Raw genomic sequence first — 22,052 nt, 5'->3', positions numbered from 1 at the left:
GCATGACATCATTTCACAGGAGGGGGGAAAGCACAGGAAGTTTCATTACTGTGGTGAAAGTTGGGTCGCAGCGTTCACACCTCTGAAGAAACTTATGTGTGTATCTGAAGTCTCCACACATGGATTTTTAATATTTGCACAGCAGATTTTAAACTGCACTGCAGTTCTAGGAAGATATTCTAAGGATTTGTTTGATCCAACAGATGCAAAAAATGTCTTGTAAATATGATGCTCTAAGGGAAGTAAATGACTTTTTGATTATCTTTACTGTTGGTGAAAGGGTTGGTTTTAAAAACAATTACCTTAAAAAATAATATAAAATAATATAATAAAATGTGATATAAAATTATATCAGACCAGAATGGAGTGGTGAAAAGTAAAAATAAGTAAAATGATTAAAAATGAGAAATAAAATAATAAACGAATTCTAATAGCCTTAAAAATCTGGGCAAATTTAAAGAAATGTAAACTTGACCAAATAAACAAAGATATCAAAAATAATTTCCCATTAAATACTATGTAGCAGAAATAACAAAAAATGTAAAAAATAAAATAAATAAATAAATAAAAATGAACACAGAAAAATGAAGCAAAAACAAATGCATGAAGAAGTTTTGTTCTGGTACTTTGTATTTTTTTATATTTTGAGTGTATATATTTGTTTTCTAATCTTTCTTTCTGTTCATTTTTTCATACTTATTGTGGCATCTCTTGGATTCCATACAGCTACACGTGAACAGTGTCATCTACTCAGATGTGCTGCAATTTACTTGATTGTGAGAACGTCATGTGACCTACTTCACATTCAGCCTCGGTGTGAAGCGCTAGCTGTGTGTGGGCAAAATGAGTGAGCGCCTGTGTTCAGTGTTTTGATGTTCGGGCCACTGTGGCAGTGGGATGAGGGGCTTCTCTGGCTGCTGACCCACTCAGAGGGCTCCATCACCAATAAGGGGGGTCTGTGTGTGTGTTCCCCTTTGAAGTCCTGTCTTTTTGTTTTTAGTCTCTGCCACACAAGAGGGTCTGTTTTGGCTTCAACACACGATCATTTAGAGCCACCGGATGTAAAGAGACAGGAGGAAAACATTTAAAATCAGGAAGTGAAACAGCTGCACATTTATAGACTTCCTTGTTAAAGAAGTGATGAAAAGGTAGCGTTTCTAAGCACAACAAAAATCCAATGTTGTTTGTTTTAGAATCAATAAAAGAAACAGAAACTTCAGAGATCTTCAGAGCTGGATTTTTTGTTTAATACATTTTTTCTGATATATTTAGTTTAAAATTATTTGGAATTATGTTTTTATCACCGCCTACCTCTTGTGTTTTGGCTGTTTCAGCATTAAACAAAGCACCATTTTCATAAGGACTGGGAAAATATCATCACTGCATTAAGAAATGTAAAATATTTTAAATACCAATTTTAGTACCAATATCAAGGTGCTACATTTTCATTCGGGACAGTATTTGTGTGAATTTCATTTTTTGTTTGCAGCATTTTTCTGTTTCTGTTTTCTGTTTCTGTTATTCATATGTTTGCAGCGCATTTTGAAGTTTGCTGTGAGTTTCCGCTTGTTCTTACTGTAATATATTGTGAACCATGAAGCCATTAATCTGTTATTCTTTTTAAAAAATGCATTAGTAGGTTTCCTAAAAATATTGCTGATGTTAAGAACCCAACATTGTGTACCATCTCTTTTCAAGAGCTTTGTTAGAAATTGTTACACATCTACTGTCTTGTCTTCATTAAAAGTCTTTCCTTAAGCTCATGAAGTTAGATTATTAAAAAGATTTTAGGAAAAGCCGATGATGCGTAAATAGAAATGAAAAACAAAGAATAGGATGTACAAAAGCAACACAAAATCCAAAGCAGCTAAAATGTTGTTTTAGGCTATTTACTCTAGGTTAAACATGGTTCTATGCTTTTATTGTTTCAGACTGAACTCACTAAACTTAAAGTTTTAAGGAAAAGAATAGTCCAATAATCTGCAGAGAAAAGGAGACAATCTAAACAATCACTGGTGAGGTAGCTCTCCAGCTGTAGATACAAATATTCCCCAAATACTGGAAAGTGGGAGTGTTATTGGAGGAAGTGGAGAGGATGCCTGAAGGACGTTTTGCAACAGGAATCTTGGGAATGATGTTTGACATTTCTGTGCAGCACTGAGGGTTTAGCTGGTGGCTGTTTTAGCAACTCCTAATATCAAAGGTGAGGACAGGTAGATGTGTTCTGGCAACAGCTGGAAGATCTGATATGTAGTTTATCTAAGAAACAGAAAAAGCTCCTAAAAAGCTCAGAGGTTTGTTTTTCTGCTTCTCTGCAGACCACCAGGTCCCAGATGAACATTTCTATCAGCAGTCTAGACGTTCTCTCTGGTGTTTACACTCTCATGGCAGTGGCCCAACATTGTTCTGGACCCTGCATGGGTCAGCACTGAGATGTGATTGGTGCAGAGCCGACCCAGGCTCCGTGGCCACAGGAAGTCCATTGTGAGGCCTGAAACAGACAAAGCTGGGCTGTGAGAGCTGCTAAGGCAGAACTGACCTGTCTGTGCCCCTAAAAATAGTCCTTCACTGAATGTTAGAGGAATTCTGGCCTTAAACACACATCTTCATAATAAAATCAGCTTCACTAAGAGCACACCTGATGGTTTCACCATGATACACTTATGTGTTTTCATAAGAGAAAACAAACTTGGCTAAAAAACTGTTTGCATTTTTACTGGTTTGATTACCTGATCAATGTAATGGAGTCCAATGTCTTGTGTATTTTTTGGTTGAGTTAGGGAACAGTGTTGCTTGGTAGAGGTGCAACAGTACACAGCAGTGATTGTTTAGTATGTAGTTAATGGAAATGTACAATTTCATTACTTGTTCTGTTTTGATTTAAAAATAGCTGCATGTCATCAGTAAACATTTACACTATAAAGCTTTATGTCATGACATGTGGTAGACGGTGGTGAGGCAGATGCAGCAGACCCCGGTTTAGGAAATGAAATGATGATTTTTAATGATGAAAAAACACAAAATCCAACAGTCCAAAGTCCAGGCAGCACAGAAAAGAGCAGAAAGCTAAGGCTCAAAAACTGGTAGCAACTGGAAGCATAATGGATGGCAGAAAACTAGACATACAACAGACAGCAAACCAAACGAGATGAGGACCCAACAAAGAACATGGAACACAGGTGACATTAAATACACAGAGGGTAATCAGGGAACGAGACACACCTGGGAACAATCAAGAGGTACACAGGACAACACGGAGACTCAATAGACACACAGGGGCGCCACCAGGAATCATGTGACCCCTGACAAAAAATTTGTTTGGGCCCCTCTGCTCAGCTGCTGTTACAATTTTTGAGTCCATTTGACCCATAAAAAGCATCACAATTTTAAAGATTACTTTTAGATTACTGAACTGTCTTTCCCCATGAGCAACAGTCAAAAGCAACGTGCAACTACACATAAAGCAACACATAGTTTAACCAAACTAAAAACATGTTATGTGGGTCTAAATGTGAGGAAATGAATGCATTTTGTGCAACATGAAGACTGAGGTCAGTATTCACAGTGTTCAGCTGCATCATGACTAGGAACATGTTTGTGACATCACCATAATGTATGCTTAAGAGACGCACAGTAGATTGGTATTTATATTGTATCGATTGATTTCAGTGGTTTTAATGTATTGGTGTCAGTCCTGTAATTAATATTAACAACAGAGGTTTATTTCCATATTGTTGCTGTTTGTGTTTTGGGTAGAGGTCGATCATGTGGTATTTGTTTAGGAATTTAACAGTGATGGTGCAGCACAGGATTGTTCAACAGAAGCATGATATGAGGATTTGACTTAGACTTGACTCACAAATTTCAAATTTGACCTGGACTTGCAATATTAGGACCTGAGTTTTGACCTGGATTTACTTCTCAAAGTCTTGATGTTTGACATGAAACCTTAAACATTTGTATTTGACTTGACTCAAAAAGACTTGTGACTTCACTTGTAATTTCCTCTCAGAGACATGAGACTTTTGTGGGACTTGCCCCTCAAAGGACTTGTGATTTCACGTTTAGTTACTGTGTTATATAGTTGTCCACATTTGTTTTCACAAGGTTTTCTTGTTTGTTTCTTTGCACTGACGTCTTGCCATGCAGAAGTGAGATTCTGAAAGCTTCAGGTTGAGGAAATCCTGCTTCCTCCTTGTCTTATGATGAGTCTTTCCCTTTTTCCTCCAGGTTGCCTGTTGCTCTACATTTAGTTGGACTGGATCCCATACATGGCGCCTGAAATATGTCTGAAACGGAAGCGAAACCAGTTGTTTGTGTAGACACTGAAGTTAATTCCCCATTATTTCTACTGGTATATAAACTTATGACTTTCATTGTGTTTCTGTTGATAGACTTGAGGTCCAACCTTCTTATAACTGATCTGTGTAGCTGGTAATCTCTTCATTTATTTAGCCTGTGGACCCAAATACTTTGTGTTTTGCTCTAATTTGGGCAGAAAATCAGTCCAGACAGCCTATTCTCCAGATTCAGATCTGCAAAAAGCTCTCTGCCCAAAAATGGTAGTAGATTTCTCTTGGTCAAGTTAAGAGCCTGATCGTTTGCTGAACCAAATTCTTGAGTATAAATGGAAAATGTTCCCTCAATGATATCACCACCTCAGCAGCTTCTAGCTCGGGAAGATTACTTTCCATCTGGTGGAGGCATTATTAACCACAAGTATGCAGAATTTTTAGTGATGCGTGGTGGGAGAGATGAGGAGGAGGCATACGGTTTCAGCTTAAAAAACAGGCAGAAGTAGAAGGACTATTCACTCATTTATCATGTTTTATTATGATTCTGCAGATGAACCTTGTTTGGTGTTTCAGGCTCATATAGACCCTCTGGAGTCAATAGTTTCAAAGTGAAATGTGCAAATATTCCTGGAAATTATGCAGTGTTGTTCTGTAGTGAGTCTGTTTCTGCAGTTAGGCCACATCTATTTTCTCTGGGGGGGCAGATTTACTGACATCTCTGCTCTGAATCATTGCACTGCCTCGTCTCATTGCTGGTTAAAGGCCTGATCGTGTTAACATGAGTTCTGTTTGAAACGTGGCTGCTGGGTAAATCTGTCTAAGCACACAGTTTGTTTGAGCTGGATAGAAAAGCTTCAATGCTTTTTTTTGTTCTGCAGAAGGTCTGTTCTGTTTGCATATATTTTTTAAATTGTTTATTTTAAACAATTATGTGAAGAATTGTTTGTTCCTCTTGGTTTTCTTCCCATTTTCCCACATCCCAGCATGAAAGTTGAATGTTTTTAGAGGCTTGTCTGTGAAACCAACACAGTATAGTTGATAATTGTGAAGTGGAAGGAAAATGATTCATGATGCAAATAAATTCCCAAGTGCATTTGGAGTCAATGATTAGAAACAACCTTCCTCTGTAAATACTTTGGGTGTATTGTCCAAACTTTGCCATTTTTATCCATTCTTCTTTGCAAAGTATCTTAGTCAAGACAGATTGGATGGACCTGGAGTTAAATTTCAAGTTTTGCCACAGATTCTCAGTTCGATTTTGGTCTGGACTTCACAACATAAAATTTAACCCGGTGCTCGTGGGTTGGTGTCTTTCAAAGGTAGATATAATTTGAACTGAAGTTAGCGCATTAGCATTAGCTCCTGGTAAATTGCTTTAGGGCAGGAGTCTCAAACTCAATTTACCCGGGGGCCGCTGGAGGCAGAGTCTGGGTGAGACTGGGCCACATAAAGAATTCCACAAAAAACATTAAAAAAAATATCCTAAAATGTCATCAACATTTAATTATTTCTCCAATACATGAACTGCAGGCTTTGGCTTTGACAAAGACATGATGAGGGTGTGACAAAATTTAGTTTATTCCACTTGGCGTCGCTCTTGTTCTACGCTTCATATAAGTCTTTAGCCAACTAGCAACGTATGGAGAACGTCTCGATGCGTGACGTCATTACCGCTTCTACTTGTCACAACAGCGTGGCGGATGACGAACAGCCCGGTAGCAGTCGCCTTTCTCTGCGTTTGATCGTGGCATTTGTTAATGGTAGAAAGTACCGGAATGGCGACTGCAAAAAAAGGCAACTGGTACCGGACTGTTCCATCATCCGCCACACTATTGTTACAAGTTGTAATGGATAGTGAATCATTTAAATTAAGTTGCTTAAATTATTCAAATTTGTAGACTATTTATTGTAAATTATTTGAAGAATGTTGCAGATTGTTTAGTAATATGTCTGTTTTGATTACCACTGTTGGTGGTTTGTATTTTGTTTTGTTTAATTGTATTTGCACTTTGTAAAGTTTTTTTTTTTTTTGTTATATACCTCACGGGCTGCCGTAGCTAATGAGGGCAAGCCCTATAATAGCTGGCAAATCATTGTACCAATGAATGACTTGTACAAACTGTCAGAGATGTGCTTGGCACTATCAACACTTAGTGGCTCTCTGGGTCACAAAGGATCCCTGACCTCACTTATGTCACAAAATAGAACATAAAAACCACCGCCTGTTCATCAGACTGCCCTCATGTGGCAGCAACATGCTACTACACATAGCTGTGCTGTTTCTCCTGCTTTTCTTGCATATTTATTTCTATTTTGAGGTTGATTAGCTGCAACAGGCTTCAATAAAAAAACTGAGGGTGCATGTTTAAAGGTTGGGTCTTGTCCACATTGGCTGCGACAGTTTGTCCAAACTCCTATTTAGTTTTCACACTGCCTGACCTTTAGCACACTGAATAAACTGATTCTCTTTGTATCTTAAGAGCTTCTTGTGCCTTTGTGTGACTGTGTGAGCAACACTTCTCAGAAATGGAAAAGCTTCAAAGCAGCATTTACCTCCTCAGAGAGGGCATTAGTGAGGTGCTCCACCTACACGGCTGGATCCTCAGCGAGCGGACTCTCATCCTGCTCAGACTCTGCTCCATTAGTGAACCGCGCTGGAATCTGCTGCTGTTTCACTTTTACATCCACACATCAGTCATTCCCAGATTCCAGCTCTCTTTCCCGACAGCAGAGCCAGTCATTCCCTCTGAATGATGATCCACTACTCCCTGTTCTCATTGTCTGACTCATTTTTAGCTCATTAAATCACCATGTAGGATTCTGTCTCTGTAAATCAGACTACACAATCCAACCACAGGAACAACAACCCCTATTAAAGTATTTAAAGGGGACTTGTTATGCAAAATTCACATTATGCATGTTTTTGTACTTCCATTTGGGTTTCTACTGCTTCTGCACCCCGAACACCTAACCGGTTTTTGGCAATAGTTAATATTTGTTTGGTGTCGGGGAAAAAAAACTAACCATTTCAAATCTTCTGAATGTAACTTCACAAATCATCAGGAACTGCCATTCACCTAGCAACCCCAGGTTAGTCCAGCCTGTCACCAAACAGCTGGTCATCTGGTCACCTTAAACCAAAACTACAGACGACCAAAACCAAAAATAAAGGCAGAAATATAAAAATTGCCTAATAAATAAATGAAGTAATTTAAAATACACCAAAAACAAGAACATTACCTTATGTCTTATTATTTGGCATTCATTTTTATTTTTTCAGTTTAATTCCAATAAATGACATTTTTACGCTCATAATTTAAATTTTACTGGTTTTTAGAAATGTTTTTTCTTTTACTTACAGATGCATTTGTGTCTCTTTAATTGTTTTTCCTCCACAATTCCTTTTATTGTAATTTTTTCTTTTTAAATTTTTCTGTCTCCTCTTTTTACTTCATATGTATCTCTGCCTCATTATGCAAATGAGGAGGGGCGGTGTTTTAAGACTTCATCTTCTACCTGTTGGCTGGGTAGCATTACAGTACTCATAGCCCAAACCTATGAATCTACAAAATGCATATATAAATCAAAATTAATTAGTCCATTTTAAGTATTGATTTACTTATTGAAACTTTTATATGTTTCTGCTTTTATTTTTAATTATGTCAGTTTTGGAATGACATATCCAATGGCTACTAGAAAAGACAAGTGTTTAGTTGTGAACTTAGCATTCAGAAACCACTTGCATTTTTGGTTGTACAGGAGGCTTCACTCGTGCTTTTCAAAGATGTATGGTTGTATAATCGCATCTTTGTTTGCAGCCATTTTCGTGTTCATCAGTAAAAGTTGAATTGTGGGGGAGGAGCCAGCAGCAACTTATTTGGATTTAAAGCGACAGAGCCCTAAAACAGCTTATTCTGAAAGGAGCTCAAAATAGGCAAAACTGAGCATATTAATTTCTTATTTTCTAAGAATGATTTTGTCCTAAACATGTTTTATATAACTCATAGACCTTTCCTAACCTGTTAAAGGAAATATAGGTCACCTTTAAACATCACCCTCCTCTCCTTTCTCTGTCTTTTTGATCTCAGTCTTGAACTGATGACACTTCTAAATGAGACCTGCAGTCGGTGTCTCTAATGTTTCATCTCCACTGAGCCTGTAGGAGAGCAGCAGCTGACAGCAGCTGAGAGCTGAGCGCTCACTGCCTGGTTTTGTAACATCATCCGTTCGACTTGTGTCCAAGAGGCCCAAAGGGAAACGATTTTTTGTCCCCATTTTGAGTCATTTAAACTCACTGGAACTGTCTTGGACTGTGCTGCTCCATGAACTTGGCCAGTTTACATTCCTCACAGCAGCTGATCCATTTCATAGTTGAAAGATTGTAAAACTGATTTAAAGGATAAAAAGCAAACTTTTGTGCATGTGAAGAAGGGGTTTTAATGAATGATGTGCATCAGAAAGCAGACTCTGGTCCAAACAGTCTCTTGGCCTGTTTTGTTGAGTGTTCTAATTCATAAAATGAACTGGGATTTAGGATTGGAAATACAGGTTTGCAGTAAACCAATGTAGACAAGCTTCTGGAGATTTATTTGTAGTGTACAAATCAGACTAAATTTAGCTGCTCATCATCCATCCATTGACTATACCAGGGGTGTGCAATCTGTGGCTAGGCACCAAAGCAATATTCTTGCAGACATCAAACTTGTTTTTATCTGGCACCACCTGTGAAGAATCAGAGTACACAGATGAACGAGGAGGTGATTTGCCACGTGAAAGCCTCATGGCTTCTACCTCAAGCTGTTTTAGTTTAATCTCTTTGTCAGCTTTAATTTCCAATTTGCGCATTTCAAGTTTGAAATCAAACTCAGCTTTTCTTACCAACTCCCTCTCCTGTGCCTCCAACTATAGTTGAGCCAGCCAAACCTTGAGTCTGGCATTATCACTGGAGTCACTGAGCTCTGGTGACATAGAATTGAACTGTGGTAAAGTCGCAGGGGGCGCCTGCAGTTCTGCCAACCCCTATGGGGGAGTTGCCATTACAGCGGCTCCTTCACCTTTCAAAGGAGGGAGTCCTAGATCAACAGAAGGATCACCACAAACATCCAGATCAGTTTTGCTCGAGTCAACCAGGACTTTCATCTCAACCAGTTTTTGAACAACAATGTTTTTAATTTCAACTTTTGAAAAAAAAAAAAAAAATTCACTGGAATGTCATAGTGATCAGCCAGACATAAGTTGTTCTTACGATACATTTCCAGCTGTTCATGGCTAGGAGCCTGTACGAACTCCTCTAAGCTGAAGCTCATTTCTAAACGGACACAATGATCTTTCAAATTATTGTGGATGTCTACAGCTCAGGGAAAATGGTGATCCCCGACAAGCCCCCACTTGTGTTATGGCCCCCCCTTGTCAGGAGAAGGAGAGTAACACGACAATCACAAAAATTTGACAGAGTCCAAGTGAAAGTGATAAAAAAATAAATAAATAAAAAAAAAACCCAAGGGATTTATTTACACAAAAATCCCAGAAGGCTCATACAAACTGTGGTGGAGAAAGGGACAGTTAGGTGGTGCCAAATCAAAGAAAATAATAAAACAGGGCCTAACTACCGTCTATGCTAAAGAAAAGAAATAGAAAACAAAAACCCTGCTTACCTAATCTAACAAAAGTTTCACCAAAACTTTACATGGGTGGCACCCACCTACTTACCTAGTGTTTCTAACAGAAAAACACCTACGTGACCGAAATGTACAGGTTACCCCAAACTTACCTAGTCCTCTAACTCCCACCACAAACCTTTACACAAAGAGCACCAGCAACAAGATATGTGTCAGCTAGCCAGTCAGATAGAGCAGCTCTCAGTTACCTAGGTGGGCTGCTTATATATTCAGGCTCCCTGGATACTGATTGGCCCATGAATGGAGAGGATCAATCAGGGGAGACTGACACCAGCTTTCCTACTACCTGTGAAGAAACAAACAAAAGAAGGGGTAGGGGAAAGGAAAACACAAACAGCCTTTCTTGGACCGCTTCTTTTTATTTTTACTGGAATAAAAATTAAGTATAGCTACTCTTACTTGAGTACATTTCCTGGGTGCTCAACCCACCTCTATCAAATAAGAAATGTTGACTGAAATGAGAAATCTACAAGCGAAATGCTCAGCCTTTTGATGCTTTTGCATTGGGACAAACAAACTTTAAGTTTTCACATTTTTTATTACTACACTCTGGCAACAAATGGTGGAAGTCAGAAAAATTCATGTACTCTGAGTTTATTCAGCATCAGCGTGCTTATCTGTTTTTCTTATGAACATGACACCACAGTATTTCAGTGAAGGACCTGCAAGGTTTTTTCTTAGGTTAGACTCATAAATCGTTACACAACTGTCCTTCAACCCTACTTGTGTCTTTACATAATCTCTCCCACCCCCTTCTACTCCCATCCCTTCAGGTCACAGACTGCTGCTACCAAGACAATGACTGGATGCTGCCTGGTTGCCATGGTTCTGCTCCCTGTAGGGGTGTTAGTGTGTACCGGAGGGGGTTTGGGATTGATTTGTCTTGGCAACAGTTTTATTGAACAGCAGATTCCCTCTCCTGCCAGACAAAATGGCTTTTTGTTTCTAAATCCGACATCGGGAGGGGTAAAGCATTCAACTGACGTCAGATTAACATACAGAATCAGCATGAAGAGCAAATACACCAGAGTTGGGAAGAAACAACCTGAATTGGTGGTCATTTTCCTGAAAAATGATGTTGAATTGTCAGCATATCAGTCTGTTGCACAGAAAGTGTCGGTCTAGATGGCATGAACATGTCAAACATAAGGTTGTATTCATCATTGTTTGGTTTTTAATATTTTTTTTATTAGAACTTAGAAAATACAAGAAAAAAAATAGTTTTTTAATGAGAAAGCTCAGTTTGTGTGGTCCTTTCTGTTGTTTTCCCGACACATTTCAAAATCTTGCTTCTGATAATAATTTGATGCTGATGTTTTAAAAGACGAAGTATTACCTTATCTGTAACCTTATCTGAAACGGACACCAGAGTATAACTTCACAAAGTGATCATAGTTCATGTGTTAACATCACTGAACTGCACTGAAGAAAAATAATCCAAATTATTAAAAAATTAAATATTCAAAAGCCAAGAATTTAATATATTGATAAAATCATTTTATCACCCACCCCTAGTTTTGAATGTATAAAGTCTGCATTCATATTGAAAACGATCTGCTCAGAGCTGTAAAAGGATGAATTGACCTTCACATGTGTATTTGAAATAAAATGTAGATGCTCTGCTCAGTGAAAGTGCCTGTTAGAGACGAGAGTTTTGCCCTGATTGGATGCACACTGCTCTGATGAAAACGTTGTGGATGGAGTCTGATTAGTTGATGAACTTAGCCCTCATCTGTCTTCATTATTCAACTCATATTTCATCGTTCCATCTTGACATTTTTTCCACTTTTCTCTGTGATTCTTTTCTTCCTCTCATGAGGTGTCCTCTCTTTTTCCACTTACCTTCCTCCTAAGCTGCTTTCAGACAAACACACGGAGCAGTTTCTAGGTCATGAGGACTTTAAATGAATAATAAGCTGCTGTCTGCCTTAAAGAGAATTATTTATAGATAGAGACTCATGCTCTGTCACCATCTCAGTCCTAAACTCTTCCGTCTTTTGTCTCAGGCTGTTTTTGTTTGTCATCTTTTCATTTCCTAACAGCCTGTTTGTTTCTGCCTGTGGAACTCTTCTGTTGCCTCTCATTCTTCTGTAACTGTTGTAGTGTTAATAACGGCAGATACAAACCACATATGTTGATAAACACTCAGCGTAAGTGTTGTTGAAATATTCAAGCCAGACTTTGATCTTTTGTCTTACAGCTTTCTCACTCATTTTCTGTACATTTTTTTTTATTCTTTATTTTTGAGGTATTGAGAAGATTACAAAAGCACAGTTTCAGTCTGTGATCAGATAAAACATTCCTTCTCCTTACAATTCCAATTACAAAAGCAAAACAAAACAAACAAAAAACAACAAAAAGCAAATAAAATAAAACAAAAAGGGGAGCAAGGGGGTATTGTTTTGGAAAGACATACTTTTATGTATATAACTAAGTACATTATATTGTAAATAGACACTTTCTGAAGGATGAAGCCTTTCTTTTTAAATTCTCTTCAATCTAGTGCATACTGTGTTTGGTTGACATATGACATCCATTTGGACCACAAGGTAATAAACTTATTCATTTGAAAACAAATTAGAAATGTTAATCTTTCCATCTGATAGATTTCATTAACACACTCTATCCATTCTTCTACAGTAGGAGGCTCAGGGAGGAGCCAGCGTCTGGTGACAGTTTTTTTTACAGGCCGTGATTAATATTTGAAACAGATATTTTGCGTTGTTAGGTAGGCATTCTGTGTCACCTAGAATAAGACTAGTAAATTTAAAAGGTATTTTTATGTTCAAGATATTTTCCATATTTTTGTGTATTTCTACCCAATAATGTCTTATAATTGTATCCCAAAATATATGCCAGTGGTTGGGTTCTGTGTTTCCACATTGCCTCCAGCACTTATAGGCTCCATCCTGGTATGAGAGATTTTCTGTTTCGGTGTTACAAAAAAATCTAAGCAAGCATTTCCAGTTAAATTCTCTCCATGAGTACAAATTGGTACATCTCCAAACTGTCATGCAGTAACTATGCCACTTTTCTTCTGGTATTTTCATTTTACTTTCCTTTTTCCATTTTGTTTTCACATATAAAGAAGAATGTGTTTTTTTATTCATAAGCCCCTTACCGTGATATAATACCTTTTTTGGATTTGGCCTGATTTGCCGTTAGTATTTCTTTAAGCACTGGTTCCCATTTTCTGTACATTTTAAGAACAACATCTCAACTCCTGAGCTCAAGGAATGAGCTAATGTTGTGCTGACAAATGACAGCTAACTTTCTAAAGAATACATTACAGTTTGCATCATGTTGCTATCAGCTTTTTGTTAAAAAGACAAATTTTATTCCCATATTTTTTGTGGATGGGAAATGGAGCGTGGAGGCTTGTAAAGTTAATCCCAGAATTCTGTGGTGTAGAAACTACTGAATTAATGTTTTGACATAAGTTAAGCTAATAACCTTATTAGCTCATTAATATTAAAAATGAGGGGAAACAATCAATACAGCAGTATATATAACTACTAAGCTGAACTCCAATCATGAAGGTTTCTGAGGAAAAATGTTAAAGAATTAGTTGTTAAATAGCTAACACAATTAGCATAAACAACCAAAACAGTCACTGAACAAATTGATTATAAAAGAAAGAAAACAAAAACAAAGCACTTCATTAGATTCTAATTTAGTTCAGTAGGGTAAAAAGGAGACAACTTATCAAAGAATACTGAAATACTCTCAAAAAGCTGAACTGTCAGTCAGCTTTAGCATAATGTAAAATCTGTGAAGCTACAGAAACAAAAACAAAATAGGATTGTAGCTCCAACATCTAGAATCTTCTCTGTCACGTGCATAAAGACTGCACATTTTAATCAGGCCAGGATTTCAGTTGATACTTTACATATAATCTTTTCAGAAAGCTTTGTAACAGTCGAGCTTAGTTGGATGTTTTCAAGACAGTCTGGCTTCAAGGCTGTGATTGGTTCTGATTAAGGTCCAGCCATTTTTGCTTGCTTTTCTCTTGATCATCTTTCTTTTTGCACTATAATCAGGCAAGTAGGCAATCCAAATTACTTGAGTTGTTGCATTGTCTGCCTAATTTAACCCCAAAGTGATAAATCATGTTGACTCCAAGATGTCTGTTTCATTACCCTAACAGGAGTAAATACAGCTGAGTGTGGAGCAGAGTTTTCTGCTGACATAATCAGAGAGGAAAATGAAAAAGAGACAAAAGCTGCAAAGTGACTCTGCAGAAACAGGATGGAGGGAGGCGAGCTGAGGTCAGCAGGAAGTCAGAGTTTAACCAAACTAAAGCTTCAGGTTCACACAGTGTGAGGTTGGCTGATAATCCTCACAGAAGCACATGGCACACCGTTTAATATGGAACAGAGGCCAGCAGTCATCTACTACAGTTCAGACTCTGTATCTTTATAGAATCTCTCATGGAGATTATATCGGCAGGAGAGGTTGATCTGCAAAAGAATCAAAAACTAATTCTGATTGAAAAAAAAAGATTCTTTAAATGACAAACATTTAATGTGCTTAAGGCTACTCTTAGTTTGTAAATAATGTATTTTTGTAGATGCTTTGACTAATATCAAGCTCTATTTTAATCCCATTTTTACTTTAATGACTGTTTGCTCTTAGTTTTTTCTTTCTTCCTTTATTATCCATATTGTATTTGAACTGGGTTTTGATATCTGTAGTTTTAATTTGAAATTGTTGGTGTACTATGGCCAGTCTTGGCCAGGTTTCTCATGTCAAGATATTTTTAATCTCAATGATATATACCTGCTTAAATAAAGGTTACATATGTACACACACTGGGAGGTAGACGTTAGGTTTCAATATCAGGGGTCTGTCTCCTTCTGATAGACTTTAGAAGATATTTATTAAACTATAATCATGTTTATCCCATTTTATTCTGACATCAGCCACAGATTATCAACAAATTCTTGAATATGTCTGGATGAAGGAAAATTTTTAAAGTTTTGCTCTTCTTGAGCTAAACATACAAACAAATGTGTTGACTGTTTCTACCTGTTCTGGGTTTTTATCAGGAAGTCGCTGATTAGCTCAGTGATTTCCTGTAACCGCTGCGTTTCTAATGAATCTTTGCCTAATACCAGCCCCTCTCTGTGTTTCAACAGGGCCTTGTACACCTATGAGGATGAGAGTAATGACCTGACACTGGCTGCATCCGGTGGTACGCGTTTCCATCTCTTTTATTTCCCCTCACACATGCAGTCTCTGCTGGGACTCCCTCAGGAGGAACACATCGTTGTTGTAATTTCCATGTTTTAAATGGAAAATTTTACGCAAGGCAGTAAAGCTGATGAGCTCCCCAGGTCCTTCATCAAAACGTCAAACATTACCAAGTATTTTTGACCTAGTTTCTAGTGCAATTGTCAGTACACATGAAATAAGATGAAACTAACTTACAAGTAACATTAAAGCAAGATATAGAAGCTTGTTTTAAGTATTGATTATTGATTAAAAAGTATTAATTCCACTGGCAGATTATTTCACTTAAAACATTTTCCTATGTTTTCTCATATTTGCACCAGACACTAAACCAAAAATACTTGGTAAGATTTTGTTTTTGGAGTGCACTGCTGCTAACAGATCAAGGCTTCTTCTTTATATTTGATTCATTATCGATTCACGATGCCATGTTGACACTGCAACTGTTGTGTGAGTGGTTCCTCATAAATTAGCAAATGTGCATATGGACCAAATGCTTCAACACCAGAGGAGAGAAAACTGCTGAAGGTTGGGTTTGTTATAAAATGTTCCACATTGGCAACAAATAGATCACTGAAAGCAGATCTGTTATCTTAACACAGCTATGTTGCTTTCAGCCTGAAAAGAAGCTCCTGTTTTTGTTTGTATTACACAACAGTGCCTTTCTGCGCAGCTATGGAGAAGCATTACCTTATATTGTCCTGCTTTCAGTAATATTTAGATGCTGTAAACTCCAGATGTGTCTGTACCAAGGGCACAAGTAAATACAATACGAATACCAACATTTGGAAGAGACCTAAAGCTAAACCAGAACCAGGAAGCTCAGTCATCTGGTTCAACCAGCAGGGGCAACCTGTTGTATCATACACAAAGAAGTAGAGTTTTTATATGCTGCTTTAACTTGACACATTACAAACAAACCTCAGTGTGTTTTACTGGGATTCTATGTGACAAATCAACACTAAGTAGTGCAATGTAGAAGGAAAATAATACAAGTCTCTCCTCAAAATGTGGCTCTTTGTATTGAATACTCCAGGTTGTACCACCAAGCGCTTTGGGGTTTCAGCAACTTTGCATATCTTCAGCTTGAATTGGATGGAGAACATCTGTAAACATGAATGTTAGAAGTATTGACAGAGATTTTCAACTGAACTTTGGTCTGGACTTTGACTGAGCCATTTTAACACATGAATATCAGGGTGTCCATGCATCCTTAAAAAGTCTTAAATTCAGCTATCTAAATGTAAGGTCTTAAAATGTCTTATTTTCTTTTTAAAAAGTAAGTTTGTGTTAATTTTATCTTGACAGGGCTATTTCATCTCGTCAATTCTATGTTGTTTTTTTTAGTGAGACTTTTCTGTCAGGCGAAAGGGTGAGTCAGACTCAGATGTCTTCATGGCATTCTGTGACTTGAGGCAGTTTGGGCTAGCTGCTAATATACCTAACTAGCTAATTTTTTGCGTCTATCGTGGGTGGATGCAAATTTATTGCCTGTTGGCTGGACTAAGTTTGTACATTTCTGTGGAGACATAGGTCTTAAATTTAATTCATAATGCTCTCAAAAAGGTCTTAAATTTGAGTTGGTAAAATCTGCAGACAGGTGGTCGTAACTTGCTGAAGAAACTCTGTTGAGTTCTTTTTTTTTTTTTTTTTTGATGAATCGTTGCATGCTTTCACAGAGCCAGTGTGGAAGGTCCAAAGAGCCACTTGCAGCTCTGGAGCCTCAGGTTGCAGACACCTGAGCAAGAGGAACCAAAAGCCTCTCCTCTGTTCTGTCCTGCAGGAGGAGGTCTAGCAGAGATCACACTGACCTTCGACAACAGCAGTGTGATGTATGGCTTCTGCAGCCTGAAGGAGCCCACTGCTGCTCTGCCACAATACATCCTCATCAACTGGGTGAGTCGTTGTTTGAGGGGCAGACAGGAGGGGAGGGGAAGTGAGGCAGACTGTCCTTCGGTGTGTTGAATGAAGGATGTCCAGGTCAGAAGGACTTGCAGCGCATTTAGTAGCTTATCTTTCAGGGATTGATCTAAACATAGTTCAGTGCACAGCTGCTGCAGATCTGATGGATCGATTCATCAAGGTGTTGTCATGGTTTCACAATAATCTAGATTTAAATATCATTACTTGATTTTAAATACATAGAAAACAAAAAGTTAAGAGCGTCCAAACAAGAATCAATAAAACTCACTTTTGTTTAGATTTTTCTTGGAAATCACTATATTTAAATGTCTGGAGATGGAAACAGATAGTTCGATTGTGACAGATAAAAAAAACCACTACACTACTTTCTTGAGTTTGTCAGTTTTATCTTTTGACCTCGTCACTCCAGTTCAAGAATTCATCTCTAAACTGAACAAGATCGAGGCAGCTCTTTTACAAGCCTGAAAACTTTAATATTAGTGAATATATCACTAATTACTTCACAGGTTATTGATTCTGATTGTGCTAATCACTGGTGCAGATAAATATAGCTTAATGAGTTTTAAGTTGCACTGCACTGATGAAGAGAAGTTCTACAATTATACACCATTTATTATAGATCAATTTTCATCCTTTGAATTTGTTTGTAAATTTATTGAATAAAGTGAAAAAATAAACATCCAGTAAGGATACTGTTTTATCCAGAGTAGAGAAAATGTAACACTAGTGAAAGTGTGTCTTTTATGTATTTGATGTTGGTGTTTTAATTAGCCAAATAACAACTTTTTGATAATTAGGCCAAATTGAGATATGACTTAAAACAACCTCAAATGTAAGACCTCAAATGTAAGACAATACAAATGAAAGCACCTATATGTTATTGTAAGACAATAACATATAGGTGACAAAAGAAAGAAAACACAAATAATTTGTGAAGTTGAGCTCATTCATTCTCAGTGAAAGTCTCAGAAAAGCCTGTTAAGAGCATTTGAACGCAGACAGACTCCTGAGAGCTTCATGATGAATGTTTAACTTTGTGGACCTGACAGCCGCAGGGGCTCACTGAGCAAGTACATAATGACAGAGTGCAGAATGATGAAGAAAGAAAGAAAGCAAGCTTATGTTTAATTACTGCCTGTTTTTTTTTTTTTTTTGGTTTGTTCCCAGGACCCAATCTGCAGAGGTGAGCGGAAAAAAATTTCACCCAGAGATCCTTTCATTAATGTAGCAAATAGTGATTGAAAGAGTCAGACAGGAAGACATTTGGTGGTTAATTGAGCCTGGGATTGCAGTCATTGGTGTTTTCATCATCAAACAACAGAAACAGCCACAAGAGCAACAGACGGAGTTCAAATGAGCCAAGCCAGTCTGAACTGGGCCAGAAGGGGGAATTAAAGTTCATAAATTAAACTTTCCAGCTGTATTTTTGTCTGATCCTGGCACAAAAACATGAAATTTAGATAAATTGTTATGAATGTAAATGAGATGAGCCTCTTTTTTTCCATGTAATTGGTGCTCACTGCGTTTTCTTTGTCCTGGTATGAATGAGTTGTGATTAGTAAAGTATATAATAAAAAGATTATATACTTTTAAAAAAAAACAGTTTTTATTATAAAGTTATAATAAAAACTGTTTCAGTAACTGAGCCGCACACAGATGAACAAACGTAGCAAGCGAGAGCAAAGCAAGGCTCAAGCTGCTGTCGAATGCGGTCACTAAAAAGGAAAATTAATGAGTAATTCTGAAAAAAACAACATTCAAATTAAAATATTCAGTGCAGCTGGGGTTTAACTTTTTTTTTGTCTTGGTTCGTTGGCCAACGTCATCTTTATTAAGCAAAACTGCAGTTTTTTAAATAATTACAGCTATAAAAAACCTTGGAAACTGTCACCTTTGACCTCTGGTATATTTTTAAAATATAAGATATGCTGATGCAGTGTCAGTCACTCGTGAAATTACAATTTTCTGTACTTAGGTTGAAGGCAAACGTAATTCCATTGTTTCTCAAAGACTCTCGTCCAAAAGGTTTCTTTAGTTCAGCTAAGTCAAGAATTTGTGTCCAAGAAACAAGAGAATTCCAGTTTTACTGAAGCTCTTTGGAAAGTACAAGATAATAAATTACAGATCATATTTTAGGTCCAGAGTCAGATTTGGTGTAATAAAGTTTCCCAGTTGGGTTTTCCTTTTGGGCACACAGAGAAAACTTTGCAGTCGCCCTACATCCATGCATTCCTCAGGAAAATAGCTGATATACATCAACTTTTATTCCCCAAGTGGTCTTTTTTTTATTGGATAGTCAGCCTGAACTTAAAACTTACAATTATCAGCCACTCAGTGTTAATATTAGTCTGAGTTTCTGGGAAAGTCTGGCCAGTGTATTTGACAACAGCTCCCATCTGTTTTCTTCCTCTTTCACTTTAAAGAATTTGATGTCTAAATTTGAGTTCATGCCACATAACTTGATTGTTAACAAGTTTTGCTAGCAAGCAAACAGGTGTACCAAATAAAGTGGGCAAACAAAATGGAGACTTTGTTTTTAACACTTTCTTTAAGGTTGCCAATGAATGGAAGCACTTGCTGCTGTTTGATGTTTTATTTTATTATAATTATTTCATTTTTCCCACAGATGTTTGTGATTGAGAAAAGACACATTTTGCTAAACACAAGTTTCTAACATTGTTTAATCTCCATGTGTACATCTTCATTTCGCCTCCCAGCTGTGGGACTCACTTTTTTTATGCTCCCAAACATGCAGACAACTTTACTTTAGTTCACTATATGTGGTGCTGAATTTGTATTTTAAAACTAGAAGTGAAGCCTTTCTGCAGCCTGTTATGTGACCTACATAAAACACTGAAAACATAAAATGTTTTTGACATTTGTTGACACCAGAAGATTCTGCTACCACAGTTCAAATTTTACCATGGACATGCAGTATCAGCAGGGATTAGGTGCAATTCTTTAAGAAATTTTGTAGGTTGATGTCTTTATTATATCAACCTTTTTTTTAGGTTTTGTTGGCTCTAGTGGCCTTTATTTGAAAGTAGTTTGACAGGAAAGAGGGTTATGAGAAATGGGGAAGACATGCGGCAAATGTCACCAGGCCGGGAATCAAACCTGTGACCACCGGCATGAGGATTAAGGCCTTAATACATGGGTTGTGCTTTGCCCCTGTGCCACCACAGCAACCCATTATATCAACTTTTTATCAAAATCTTCATTTAATCTAAAATATATTTATAAATATGTTGATAAATTGAGATCCAGAATGTGTCTTGTACAGTTTGATATCTCTAGACAACTTCTGTCCTTAGTTTTGTTTGATGAATTGACAACCTGTTTGTTTTGGAGAGGAACCAGTATCTGCACTAAGGTCAGTAAGTATCTACTCTAAGTACCAAAAGCAAGGATTGGGGTGTCACTCAATCCTTGCTTTTGGTCTCAATGTTTAAAGCTAATCAATGTTTTTTTTCTCTCTCTCTCTATGGCAGGTGGGAGAAGATGTTCCAGATGCCAGGAAGTGTGCTTGTGCCAGCCACGTTGCCACCATTGCAGATTTCTTCCAGGTGAGAACCGCAAACTTACATGAGCAACATAACCCATAAGAATATATAAAGTCATATTCATCTTCCACTAGTGTAACCACTTTAAACATGCAGCCTGAGTGGAAAAGTACAACTTTATGGACAAGTATCTACTTCAGGACATTTCTTACCATTTTTAAAGAACCAGCATTTTCTTTCTAGGATTTTAAATAAAGGAAAACAGATCTAAAAACATATTATCAAAACTTTTAGTGTCATTGTTTGTGATAATTCATTGCAAATATTTCAGGAAGAAATTTTTAAATAGTTAAAAAGCTGCAACATTAATTGGATTCTCATCATTTTTAGCCGTAGTTCAACTATCCACCTTATTCCTGGGAAGCTTACTGGGGAAACAATTATGGGGCTTACTTCCAGCGCCCACCGGAAGTAACTGTATTCCACTGTAATTTGTAGGGTTTTTTGCTAATCTACATTCATGATAGAAGTTACATCTCTCTCTTCGGTTATAATACAATATTTAGTGAAACTTGTTCAAGGATACACCGTCTACTATCAGAGAGCTGCTCAGTATAGAATATCGTAATTGTGAGTGTATTCACAGGGAGCGACAGGAACACGACGTGATTTAGGAGAGTTGCTAGCAGCTCGTTTCTCTGAAGAACTGACAATAATAAAGACGAGAAAAGCAGAGAAGCTGGTCAGAGTTCTGAACTGCCGATCTGCGCCGACAGTGTAAAACACCAGGGGCCTCAAGCATAAAAGCGTGCGTGTGTGCGCACAAAAAATGTGCAGTCCCATATTTTACGCAAAAGTCGGCATGTGTAAAAATTAATTTTGCATCAGGGTTTGCGTAAATATATGCACACTTTTTCACTGGCGTGAAAATGTGCGGCAGCCACGCAAACGTTTTCTGTGGACAATATCAAACCACAAAGCGTGAAAACTCACCTAAATACACTGAAATCTGACTACACTTGGCGTTATTTAGACAAGAAGCATCAACCAATGCTTTTCATGATTTTAATATTTTATTGCTTCAACGTAAACGATGAAACTGAACCGCATTTATCCCCAGACAATAAGCTAACACCCACACAAAATAAAGAAAATAAAAATAAAAGTATGTGAAAACTTCGCTCGAATGTTAATAGTACTTTTCCTCAGTTTTTGTCTCATAAAGATGTAACGCATTGGTCCGTGAGCCGAAGCGCATGAAATGCATCTGCGGGGTAATTTCATTCTCACTAAAAACGAAAACAGGGTTGGATCAGCAGATTAACTCAAACCTGCTGATCAAAAATAATCAACAGGTTTGATTATTTTTAAGGTGATCAAGGCGTGTATGCAATCACACGTATAAAAGTGTAGCTGCGCAA

General features: G+C 37.5%; 1 protein-coding gene across 3 annotated transcripts in view; it reads left to right on the top strand.

The window, feature by feature from the left end:
- Positions 1 to 22,052, top strand: part of dbn1 (drebrin 1) — a 133,301-nt gene that overhangs the window by 77,919 nt on the left and 33,330 nt on the right. For all 3 annotated transcript variants that reach the window (XM_088012355.1, XM_088012354.1, XM_088012356.1), the window contains exons 2-4: positions 15,112 to 15,167; positions 16,989 to 17,101; positions 20,620 to 20,694. In XM_088012355.1, coding sequence (XP_087868481.1) covers positions 15,112 to 15,167; positions 16,989 to 17,101; positions 20,620 to 20,694 — 244 coding nt within the window. The remainder of the gene's footprint in view (positions 1 to 15,111; positions 15,168 to 16,988; positions 17,102 to 20,619; positions 20,695 to 22,052) is intronic.

Source organism: Poecilia mexicana, unplaced genomic scaffold (genome assembly GCF_051168715.1).
Source record: "Poecilia mexicana isolate PSO_F unplaced genomic scaffold, ASM5116871v1 scaffold_14, whole genome shotgun sequence".
NCBI classification, from domain to species: Eukaryota; Metazoa; Chordata; class Actinopteri; order Cyprinodontiformes; family Poeciliidae; genus Poecilia; species Poecilia mexicana.
The sequence above is the reverse complement of the archived record's forward strand: the minus strand, read 5'-3'. Positions and strand labels throughout refer to the sequence as shown.